Source organism: Alosa sapidissima, chromosome 24 (assembly GCF_018492685.1).
Source record: "Alosa sapidissima isolate fAloSap1 chromosome 24, fAloSap1.pri, whole genome shotgun sequence".
Taxonomy (NCBI): Eukaryota; Metazoa; Chordata; class Actinopteri; order Clupeiformes; family Clupeidae; genus Alosa; species Alosa sapidissima.
The window spans coordinates 29,967,170-29,979,669 of record NC_055980.1 but is presented as its reverse complement, the minus strand read 5'-3'; the positions used below and the strand labels follow the sequence as shown (position 1 = coordinate 29,979,669).

The following is a 12,500-nucleotide window of genomic DNA, read 5'->3' as shown; positions in this document are numbered from 1 at the left end:
AGAACATGGTATTCATCTTGAGTAACGTAGCGTTTATTAGCAACACAGAGACCATGGTATTCATCTCCAGTAACGTAGCGTTTATTAGCAACACAGAGAACATGGTATTCATCTCATCTAGAGTAACGTAGCGTTTATTAGCAACACAGAGAACATGGTATTCATCTCATCTAGAGTAACGTAGCGTTTATTAGCAACACAGAGAACATGGTATTCATCACGTAGCGTTCATTAGCAACACAGAGAACATGGTATTCATCTCCAGTAACGTAGCGTTTATTAGCAACACACATCTCCAGTAACGTAGCGTTTATTAGCAACACAGAGAACATGGTATTCATCTCCAGTAACGGAGCGTTTATTAGCAACACAGAGAACATGGTATTCATCTCCAGTAACGGAGCGTTTATTTTTAGCAACACAGCAACAGTGCTAGCCGCTTTTACCAACACCAACGGATAAACAACACAATTTCTACGATATTCCATGAACAACAAAACAACACAACACATACCCTTGAGACATTGGAATGTGTACGAGTAATTGATATGGACATTCACATTTGCTAAGCAGCAAAAAGAAGAGCAAAGTAGCACAGCTACTTAACAGAAACACAGGGCAGCCGTCTTTATTTTCAAGAAGCTACAATGCCTTAACATCAGATAACTTCACTACTAGCATGCTACCTTAAGAAGCTAGGGTAATATACTGCTATTGGCTACAATGCCCAAACATCAGATAACTTCACTACTAGCATGCTACCTTAGGAAGCTAGGGTAATATACTGCTATTGGCTACAATGCCCAAACATCAGATAACTTCACTACTAGCATGCTACCTTAAGAAGCTAGGGTTATATACCTCTATTGTAAGAAACTACAGTTTAGGTGACGCGGCAGATGCAGGAGCACGAGCAGGGTTAACCGTGTGTGTGTGTGTGTGTGTAGGTGACGCGGCAGATGCAGGAGCACGAGCAGGGTTCTGCGCTGCGGGAGCAAATGACGGTCTACAGACGCATGCGGCGGCAGCACCAGAAGCAGCTGGTTGCCATGGAGAACAAGCTGAAGGCGGAGATGGACGAGCACCAACTCCGCCTGGACAAGGAGCTGGAGAACCAGAGGAACAACTTCAGCACCGAGACGGACAAGCTCAACAAGAAACACCAGGCCATCCTGGAGAAGGAGGTGAGAACACCAGGCTAGAACACCACGCTAGAACACCAGGCCATCCTGGAGAAGGAGGTCAGAACACCAGGTCAGAACACCAGGGATATATAGAGTAAGAACACCAGGTCAGAACACCAGGTATATATAAATGTATAGAGTAAGAACACCAGGTGTGTATATATATATATATATATATATATATATATATATATATATGAGAGAGAGAGAGAGAGAGAGAGAGAGAGAGAGAGAGAGAGAGAGAGAGAGAGAGTAAGAACACCAGGTGTGTGTGTGTGTGTGTGTATATATATATATATATATATATATATATATATATATATATATAGAGAGAGAGAGAGAGAGAGAGAGAGAGAGAGAGAGAGAGAGAGAGAGAGAGAGAGAGAGAGAGAGAGAGAGAGAGAGAGAACCAGGTCAGAACACCAGGTGTATATATATATATAGAGAGTAAGAACATCAGATATATATATAGAGTGTAAGAACACCAGGCCATCCTGGAGGAGGAGGGGGGGGGTGTGGGCGGGCTTTAAAAATGGAAGCCTAAAGGGGCGTCGGCCTAAAGCCTAAGGGGCGGTAGCCTAAAGGGGCGTCAGCCTCCTGGTGTGTCTGGTGACCCTGACCCTTGACCTCTGACCCCTCCAGGCGAAGGTGGCTCAGGCGGAGGAGAGGAAGTTCCAGCAGCACATCCTGTCCCAGCAGAAGAAGGAGCTTAGCAGCCTGTTGGACACGCAGAAACGCCAGTACAGGACACGCAAGGAGCAGCTCAAAGAGGTACACACACACACACACACACATACATACGATACGTATGTACGTACAATACGATACCTGCCATAAATATCTCGATGCTCGATACTGAAACGATACCACGGCGAAATCCTAAAATATCTGGAAAAGAAGGACGCAGGCCTCCTCCAAGTGTATCGAGTCATTTATGTTGAATTTGGTGCACTTTTGTAGTGTGCAGGTCAATTCTGGGTTCTAAACTTCTAAACTTAGTCAGTAAAATAGTAATTTGTGTGTCCTTTATTGTTTGTTATAGTTCATTTACATTGTGTTGTGTTTTGGCAATAAAGTAGCTTTAAATAGCCAAACTAGGCTAGATCAAGGTCAGTGTTACTGCATGCAAATCACTGAATGCTATGCAGAGGGGCCTAACCTTTAGGCCATCTGATGTAGGCTACCCTAGGCCTTCCCGTGTTTATGGGATTTCTTTGACAGTTGCAGAGGGTACCAGTGTACAAGTACGACGTTCCAACCAGGTTTTCCTCAGATAGGCCTACACCATTAGGCTACCTGTTGCAATGTATCTATGTACATTACGTATATTTTTTTGATAACATGATTTGCTACCACGTAACAATAAGCCGCTATTATTATTAGCGCTTCAGTGGTATTAGGCTATATGCTGTGGGCTTTAATTAAAGCATTTCAGGTAGCCTAGCCTACATCTGGGCAATAATTATTGAACAAATTGCAGTCTACATGCCACATGACAAACATTACCAGTAGTAATATTAAATAGATCGTTTGCAAGTTATACTAGCGTGAACATTGCGTTTTCATCGCGTTAGCATATGATCAGTTGTTATGTCTAGTCAAAATTCTGTCTCGTCAAAATTCACTGATGAAGGAAGATTTGCTTTATCCCAGAAAACCATACTCGTTTCAGTTAGGCTAGACTAAAACTGAGGAGATGAACTTGGCACTTATCATGTAGTGAGGATTTCTATAGCCTATTCGTTAACCTGTCATTCTTTGAACTCTTTAAAAATGTTGGGATATGTCTGTGAGGTGCTTACCAAGTTCTATGCGTAGCCTATTGCTTTTGAATGACTTTGAAACATATTTTACAAACGAGCCTCTGTGTACCTGATGGCTTGCCTTCACTATACGCGATGTGTCCGAAATAGTTCCAAATTTCACTTCACCTTTTTGTTTTATCCACAAGCCGAGGACTGTCGGCAAAGAACTATGTTGACGTTGCTGCACTCACTCATTTAGAGCTGCCTGCTTGACACGCCCCCTTGCTTAGATGTGTGCAAGGAGCATGATACCTTTCTAGTATCGATACACCGTGCAACACTACACAGAAATGCAATGGTGTTGCACTAAAAGTCTTCCCCCTGTGTGCAGGAGCTGAGTGAGAACCAGTCCACCCCTAAGCGGGAGAAGCAGGAGTGGCTGGTGCGGCAGAAGGAGAACCTGCAGCAGATCCAGGCGGAGGAGGAGGCAGGGTTGCTACGGCGACAGCGTCAGTACTACGAGCTGCAGTGCCGACAGTACAAGAGGAAGATGCTGCTGGCCCGCCACAACCTGGAGCAGGACCTGCTGAGAGAGGTAGGTACACACACACACACACACACACACACACACACACACACATACATACACACACACACACACACACACACACACACACACACACACACACACCCAGTGTAACTGTCTCCCTGGCGTAGGACCTGAATAAGCGTCAGACCCAGCGGGATCTGGAGTGTGCGATGTTGCGGCGACATCATGAGTCCACTCAGGATCTGGAGTTCCACCAGCTGGGGGCGCTACAGGCCACGCGGTCCGAGCTGATCCGCACGCAGCACCAGAGCGAGCTGGCCAATCAGATGGACTACAACCAGCGCCGCCACAACGAGCTGCGCCACAAACACACCGCCCAGGCCCGCCAGCAGCCCAAGAGCCTCAAGGTACACACACACGCGCACACACACACACACACACACACAACGAGCTGCGCCACAAACACACCGCCCAGGCTCGCCAGCAGCCCAAGAGCCTCAAGGTACACACACACACACACACACACACACACACACCGCCCAGGCACGCCAGCAGCCCAAGAGCCTCAAGGTACACACACACACACACACATGCACGCACACATGCACAACACACACACACACCACACATGCACACACACATGCACACATGCACACACAGACACCACATGCACACACACACACACACATGCATACACACACCACAAACACACCGCCCAGGCCCGGCAGCAGCTCAAGAGCCTCAAGGCACACACACACACAAATACACATACACATGCACGCACACACACACGCACATACACACATGCATGCACGCACGCACACTCACACACACATGCACGCACACACACAACGAGCTGTGCCACAAACACACCGCCCAGGCCCGGCAGCAGCCCAAGAGCGTCAAGGTACACACACACACACGCACATGCACACACACCACACATGGAAATGTGTATGCTTAAATAACATAAGTCTAGGCTTAGTATATATACTCTTGATCCCATGGGGGAAATTTGGTCATTTTGACGCAGCACAGACTAAGCCACATGTTCCTATAGGCCTAATAAAAGAGCCTACACTTACACAAAGATAATGGCAAACTATTTTGGCAACGTCTCGTTTCATAACTTCATTGCATTTTTGTCTGCTTTTAATCACATTATTATGACCATTAAATGTATGCTATTTTGTACACTAAAAGGTGATTCATCACAAGTTAATACAATAAAGAATAGGATCGTAGTTGGATAATTGTATTCTAAGTTTTAATGCCCCTGTATGTCCTCTTGGTGACCTCAAGCCTATTTTATGCTTCTGCGTCGAATCGACGGCGTACCCCACGCAGACCCCTCTGCCGTAGCTCGACGTGCACCTCCGAAAAATTGTAACTTTGCGTTGAAGCGACGCAGACCGCAAGGACTGTGAATGGTCAACACGTCCTGTGTGTTGATAGTCGGTGTTTCAAGCAGCCTACAGTGGGGAGTTAGCAACATGCTAATTCCCTGACATAAGCTTTGCAAATAAACTCAGACATTTTTTGGTTACAATGACGGAGTTATCCGTTTGTAAAGTGTCTATGTCACTAACGTTTTGAAATTAGCACTTCGCCAGCAAGCAGTACTTTGTGGGCAGTTGAAGTTTGCTTGCTAACATAACTTAAACTGGCTGGCAGACACCTCGCAAATAACCTCAGACTTATTTGCTGGTTTACGGTGTCTATTTCTTGATACTTTGATACTTGATACTACTGTAGGCTACAAAATCTAAGCAAGAGAGGGTCAAACAAATAAGATTTTGGCACGACAGTCTATGGGGTTAGCCATTCTGAGTACCGTTTAGGTCATACAGACAGATCTTGTTTCGGTGGTGAGTACAAGCGACACCGAGCGTTATGGCGGTGAAATGCACCGCGATGCAAAGCAACCCGACGCAGAACCATAAAAGGGTCACGATGCCGTAGGAGTGCCGGCGTAGCTACGCCGTGGAGTTGACGCAGAAGCATGTTGAGCCCTTCAGTGAGAAGTACCTGTTAAGTATAAGTATATATACTCTTTTGATCCCGTGAGGGAAATTTGGACTCTGCATTGATCCGTGAATTAGTAAAACACACACAGCACACAGTGTACACACAGTGAGGTGAAGCACACACTAATCCCGGCACAGTGAGCTGCCTGCAACAACAGCGGTGCTCGGGGAGCAGTGAGGGGGTTAGGTGCCTTGCTCAAGGGCACTTCAGCCGTGCCTACTGGTCGGGGTTCGAACCGGCAACCCTCCGGTTACAGGTCCGAAGTGCTAACCAGTAGGCCACGGCCGCCCCTAAGAGGCTCTTAGCCAGTAACGAGAACTCTGGAGCACTCGTAGATCTACGAGTGTTTTCACAACGCTCTTAAGTTACGATGGTTTCGGGAAACAGGCGGCAAATCTTAAGACGTTCGTAAGAGGGACTTTACGACGCTCTTAGGCTTACGATGCTTTCGGGGAACTGGGCCCAGGTCCGTGGCTCTCCAAAAGAGCCATTACAGCTAGAAACTACCTATTGTTGAAGTTGCAGTTAACTCCGGTCTGAGGTTGAATCTACCTAGATAGATAGATAGATAGATAGATAGATAGATAGATAGATAGATAGATAGATAGATAGATAGATACTTTATTGATCCCTAGGGGAAATTCAAAATTCAAACCTATCGTTGAAGTTGCAGTTAACTCCGGTCTGAGGTTGAATCTACCTATCGTTGAAGTTGCAGTTAACTCCGGTCTGAGGTTGTCGGACTAGCAACAGTAACTGGGGGGCGGGACTTAGCGAAGGGTCAATTCCCACACCTCTAGCAATAGATTGCTTTATGCGCACTGACCCCATACACACTCTCACACACACACACACACACACACACACACACACACACACACTCACGCGTGACTGTCCTCCAGGCTAAGGAGCTGCAGATCAAGCGGCAGTTCCAGGAGACGTGTAAGATCCAGACGCGGCAGTACAAGGCGCTGCGGAACCACCTGCTGGAGGCGACGCCCAAGAGCGAGCACAAGAACGTGCTCAAGCGCCTCAAGGACGAGCAGACGCGCAAGCTGGCCATCCTCGCCGAGCAGTACGACCACTCCGTCAACGATCTGCTGTCCACTCAGGCTGTGAGTAAGGCAAGGAGACCAGCACACGCACGCACACACACACTCAGTCACAGGCTTCGGTGTTAACAGGAAAAAGTATTTATTTCTCTATATGCTTTGATGGTATACGCATAAGAGGGATTTTCCCGGTGATAAAGCGTATGGGTCACAAAACAAACATGAGACGGTGGCAAAATAGACAGAACAGGAAAAGTCAAAAGGAAAACTCCAATCTTTCTTACTGGTGGAAAAGGGTGTTTGCCTGCCTCCCGTTCCTGGAGCACAGGCCGCTCCCAAGAAAAGAAAGACGTGAGTCTTCCGGAAAACTAACTTACCTATACTCCCTAAACCTATAACTAAAAACGTGCAGGAAAGTTTACAACCGCTCAACTAAGAGTTACAATACCAAAACTATTAACAATGTGCTTTAAACTATAATTTAACAAAGTTTAACTAAGAGAAGGAGTAAACTAAAAATTGCCAGCCAGCGTCCGTCAGGAGCGAGGACGAGAGAGAGAGAGAGCCATCTTGGAAGTGTGCCGGTATTTATACCAGTGGGCCCTTAGACAGACAGTCATCCGTGTGTCACAATTGAAAGCAACACGCCCAGTCTCCACCTACATAAACGATAGGGACCGAGCAGGCCAAGAGAAGCACAAAACTTCAACCACGTAACACCCCCTCCCTTAAAGAAATAAATTGGGGGTTGAATTAACCAGTATGAAAAAGCTATATGTTACAATAACTATTTACAACAATATTTTACAAAAAGTGGATAAATGTAAGCAAAAATACTCATCCAAGGTCAAGGATGAAAATAACCTAGACCGGTTCACTGGAAGAGCACTAGGAGAGAAAAAGAACATTAAACATTATACCCACAATTTATTTACATTTTTCTATGCGCGAGAAAGCGCATCTGCCACCACATTCTCACGTCCACGAATATGCTTAATATTAATATTAAACGCTTGTAATATGAGGCACCAGCGCATTAAACGTTGGTTGCTGTTGCACATCCGGTCCAGAAAAGTTAACTGATTGTGGTCTGTATACACAGTCACTGGACATGCTGCACCACCAACGTAGACCTCAAAGTGTTGAAGTGCTAACACTAGCGCAAGAGCTTCTTTTTCAATGGTGGAGTATGCGCGTTGATGGCAGTTAAATTTTCTCGAAAAAAAAACAAACAGGATGTTCCAGGCCGCCGACCATACCCAGGAAGCGTCTAAGCTCATGACGAGTTGTGGGGACAGGATAGTTCAGGATGGCCTCAACTTTGGAGTGAACAGGACGCACTTCGGCACCACCAACCACTTTGCCCAAGTAAACGATTTTCGCTTGCCCAAATTCACACTTGGCTAAATTGATGGTCTGATTTGCAGCAGACAACCTTTCAAATACGGTTTTAAGATGTTCCACATGTGAAAACCAGGTGGCGCTATACACAACCAAATCGTCAAGGTAGGCCTCACAATTAGATCAGCAAGAACATGATTGACCAACCGCTGGAATGTTGTGGGCGCATTCCGCAGGCCAAATGGCATAACAGTGTACTGAAAAAAGCTATCAGGTGTAACGAAGGCGGATATCTCTTTCGCACGTTCGGTCAGCGGAATTTGCCAATAGCCTTTAAGAAGGTCAATCTTGCTAACGAAAACTGCTGAGCCAAGGCGATCAACGCAATCATTCATGCGTGGTAATGGAAAACTATCGGATTTGGTTACAGCGTTAACTTTTCGAAAATCTGTGCAAAATCTGGAAGTGCCATCTGGTTTTGGCACGAGGAGACAAGGTGAGCTCCATGGGCTAAAGCTCGACTCTGCAATACCATGGTCTACCATAAACTTAACTTCCTTCTGAAGCTGAAGGCGTTTAAGTGGGTTGGCGCGATAAGCATGTTGCTTAATGGGTCTACTATCCCCAACGTCAATATCATGAGCGATGGCTAGGGTACGACCTGGAACATCAGAGAACAAATTCAAATTAGAAGAAAAAAGAACAATTAAATCTTAACGCTCTGAACTAGACAAACGTGTAAAAAAAGAATTCAAATCCGAGAGAATTTCAGAATTTCTCAATCTGCCCTCAACCACCTCTGTGGCAGGGCCACGAACACCCTCCTCATCAAGCAGCAACGCAGCAGGTCCACGCTGCGTTGGTGCTGAAGTAGAGTCAGCAGATTGACAGGTCAAGGGCAGAGCGGTGACAATTTCAGCACCAGATGAACTGGACAGCGCCACTGCCAAATCAATCACTCTTTTAACAGACACGGACGAGCGTTTAGTACAGAGATTTAACGTCGGCAGCGTCATCTCGTTCGCAATAGCCCTTAAGCATGTTAATGTGACACAATCGAGATCTTTTCCTTCTGTCAGGTGTAGCTATAACATAGTTAACTTCACCGACTCGTCTTTCAACAAGATAGGGACCTGTGTAGCGTGGTTGAAGAGCAGAGCCGAGAATGGGAAGAAACACCATCACCTTATCACCAGGTTTAAACTCACGCAGTACAGCTTTCTGATCATAACGCTGTTTCATTCGTTTCTGACTACTGCCAAGATTTTCCTTAGCCAATTCGCAAGCACGATTAACACACACACACACACACACACACACACACACACATCCTCGCCGAGCAGTACGACCACTCCGTCAACGATCTGCTGTCCACTCAGGCTGTGAGTAAGGCAAGGAGACCAGCACACGCACGCATGCACGCGCGCACACACACATACACACACACACACACACACACACACACACACACACACACACACACCATGTCAGTCAACGAGCCCTGACAGCATAGATGCAATTACAATCCTAATAGACTGCATTACCTGATTCATGCTTGTGTGTGCGTGTGCGTGTGTGTGTGCGCATGCGTGTGTGTGTGCGCGTGTGTGTGTGTGTGCGCGCGTGTGTGTGTGTGCGCGTGCGTGTGTGTGTGTGCGAACGTGTGTGTGTGCGTGTGTGTGCGCGTGTGTGTGCGCGCACGTGTGTGTGTTTGTAGCTGCGGCTAGATGAGACCCAGGAGGCGGAGTACCAGGTGCTGCGCATGCAGCTGCAACAGGAGCTGGAGCTGCTCAACGCCTACCAGAGCAAGATCAAGATCCACACGGACGCGCAGCACGAGCGCGAGCTCAAGGACCTCGAGCAGAGGGTGTCCATACGCAGGGCCCTGCTGGAGCAGAGGGTAAGACTGTGTGTGTGTGTGTGAGTGTGATTAAGACAAATTAAATAAACTGAGTCGTTTAAATAAAATGACTGTAGTCATGAAGTTTGAGAAGAGAGGGTTAACTTGGCTAGGCTACCAGCGACAGTTGCAGTTTGGAGGACTGATTTGTTACAATCGTGAACTTTTAATAGTCAGCTGGAGAAGTTAACAAAGTTACCAGTGAGAGTTGTAACACAGGGAATTAAGAGGAAAGAGCTAGGACCCAGGGACATGGCAATAATCCAACAAAAGGTAACAAAGATATTTATTTTCAACCAAAGTACTCTACTGCTGTTACAACCGAGGGTTCACCCTGCGACCCACAAACGCAAATTCCGCAAATGCCAAAGTCAAACGCGAAAACCAAAAGCCAGCGTACCTAATTTACCAAGATAGCTCGTTAGTCTAGGGGGTTTAACAATAGCTAGCTACATTGAGCCCTCAGTGCAACTTGCCCTGCGTGTATGTGTTAACTTGAGTTCGGAGTCTATATCAGTGGTGTGGGTGAAGATGTTGATATGTAAAGACTAAAGACTGCAAGAGGAACCAGCTTACCGACTTCCCAGGCGAGCGTGCGTACCGGGCCAGCACAGGTCTTGCTCTTTCCCGAGAGCGGCCAGCTCTCTTGCGGTTGTTCGGTTTCGGGAGTTCAAGTTTTGATTAATAAAGTCCGGGTGCCAGACGAAAACATTGTATAAAGATAGTCACAATAGTCCGAAGGGACGTCGGAGAAACTCCTAGTCAGCGTTGGCGAGTAGCGTGCACACTTCCAAACTCCTGCGCGAGACTGGCGTTTTCGCGCTCCTCCAGGTATCCACCTGTAATCAATTTTTAAAACATCGCACCTCCCACGCCCAGCAGTCAGCTGGTCCCAAGGCAGCCATTCATCAGTGTGTGTTATCCCTCAACCTGACCGTAACAACTGGTAAGACCTGAAAAAAATCTCTTTTCCCAGTAGGAAATGACACAAACTCATCTCTCAGCCTAGCCAGATAGCTGCACACACCTCGGAAACTACGAGAGACGCTAATGTCCCCTAGTTGGTAAATAGCAGCACACACCTCGGAAACTACGAGAGACGCTAATGTCCCCTAGTTGGTAAATAGCTGGACACACCTCGGAAACTACGAGAGACGCTAATGTCCCTTAATTGATAAATAGCAGCACACACCTTGGAAACTACGAGAGATGCTAATGTCCCCTAGTTGGTAAATAGCAGCAATCCAAGTCTGAAGTATCATCAAAGAGGCTACTTTAGTTTAGTCGCTACTGTCATTGACGTCAATGCTACCGACAGCTCTGGTATTGTTCACTTTTCTTCTTTTGCGGTGTAAAGTAGGTAGCAACAGTGTTGCCGCTATGGTGGGGCATTCTTATGGTCATACTTAACATATGCAAAACCCACCCAACACCTGGTTTCCCCTTTAAGGGGTGCGCACACTATTGGGGTGTAGAAGGTTACGGGGTGTAGAAGGTGTAGAAGGTTAAGGGGTGTAGAAGGTGTAGAAGGTTAAGAAGGTTAAGGAGTGTAGAAGGTTAAGAAGTGTAGAAGGTTAAGAAGGTTAAGGGGTGTAGAAGGTGTAGAAGGTTAAGGGGTGTAGAAGGTTACGGGGTGTAGAAGGTTAAGAAGGTTACGGGGTGTAGAAGGTTACGGGGTGTAGAAGGTTAAGAAGGTTACGGGTGTAGAAGGTTACGGGGTGTAGAAGGTTAAGAAGGTTAAGGGGTGTAGAAGGTTACAGGGTGCGCACACTGGCACACTCATGTTTACATGATGGTTGATCGAGATCGAGAAGATGTTTATTGCCCTATAGCTGGAGGATTGTTGTGTATTATCATTTGTGTGTGTGTGTGTGTGTGTGTCTGCTGCAGATCGAGGAGGAGATGTTGTCCCTGGATACGGAGCGTTCGGAGCGTATCCGGGCTCTGCTGGAGCGGCAGGCGCGGGAGATCGAGGCCTTCGACTCGGAGAGCATGCGTCTGGGCTTCAGCAACATGGCACTGTCGGGCATCCCCGCGCAGGCCTTCAGCCAGGGCTACCCGGCGCCCGCACCCTCCCCCGCCTGGCCCTCTCGCCCTGTCCCTCGCTCCGGCAGCCACTGGACGCACAGCGTCCACAGCTCAGTGGCCCCGCCCTCCTGGAGGAGTCAGCACAGCAGCGCCAGCTTCACCCGCGAGGCCGGCCACTCCGGCCGCGAGCGAGAGAGAGAGCGGGAGAGGGAGAGGGAGGCGGAGATGATGAGTGGCAGGGGTGTGGCCTCCTCCCACTCCTCTGGCTCCTCCTCCTCCTCCTCGTCTGGCTCCTCCCACCTGCAGGCGCAACTCTACCTGCCGCAGCTTCACCACCAGAGCACGCCACACCTGTACCGGGATCACCACGGCAACCACACACCCCTGCCCCACCACATGCCCTCCCACGCCTCCGCCCAGTCTCTGGCCCCTCCCCTGCGCGCCTCGTCACCACCCTCCTCCTACGCCAGAGGCCCCTCCCACCTGGCGCTCAGGAACAGCCCCCAGCCGCTGCGAAGGACCGCCTCCGGGGGAGGTCAAGGGGCGGGGCCAGGCGATGGGGCTCTCAGCCGCAGCACGTCCGTCACCTCCCACATCTCCAATGTCTCGCACCTGTCCTACTCTTAAAGGGCCACGCCCACCTGTCAGAGGCTCACCTGTCCTACTCTTAAA

At 48.0% G+C, this 12,500-nt stretch overlaps 1 protein-coding gene across 2 annotated transcripts in view; it reads left to right on the top strand.

Annotated features, from left to right (window-relative positions):
- Positions 1-12,500, top strand: part of taok2a (TAO kinase 2a) — a 19,669-nt gene that overhangs the window by 5,315 nt on the left and 1,854 nt on the right. The window contains exons 5-11 of one of the 2 annotated variants that reach the window (XM_042082244.1): positions 948-1,184; positions 1,827-1,955; positions 3,321-3,524; positions 3,647-3,886; positions 6,410-6,622; positions 9,618-9,800; positions 11,691-12,478. In XM_042082244.1, the coding sequence (XP_041938178.1) occupies positions 948-1,184; positions 1,827-1,955; positions 3,321-3,524; positions 3,647-3,886; positions 6,410-6,622; positions 9,618-9,800; positions 11,691-12,455 (1,971 nt within the window). In that variant the 3' untranslated portion in view covers positions 12,456-12,478. Of the gene's footprint in view, positions 1-947; positions 1,185-1,826; positions 1,956-3,320; positions 3,525-3,646; positions 3,887-6,409; positions 6,623-9,617; positions 9,801-11,690 lie in introns of both variants that reach the window. The other variant, XM_042082245.1, reaches the window with a different exon arrangement.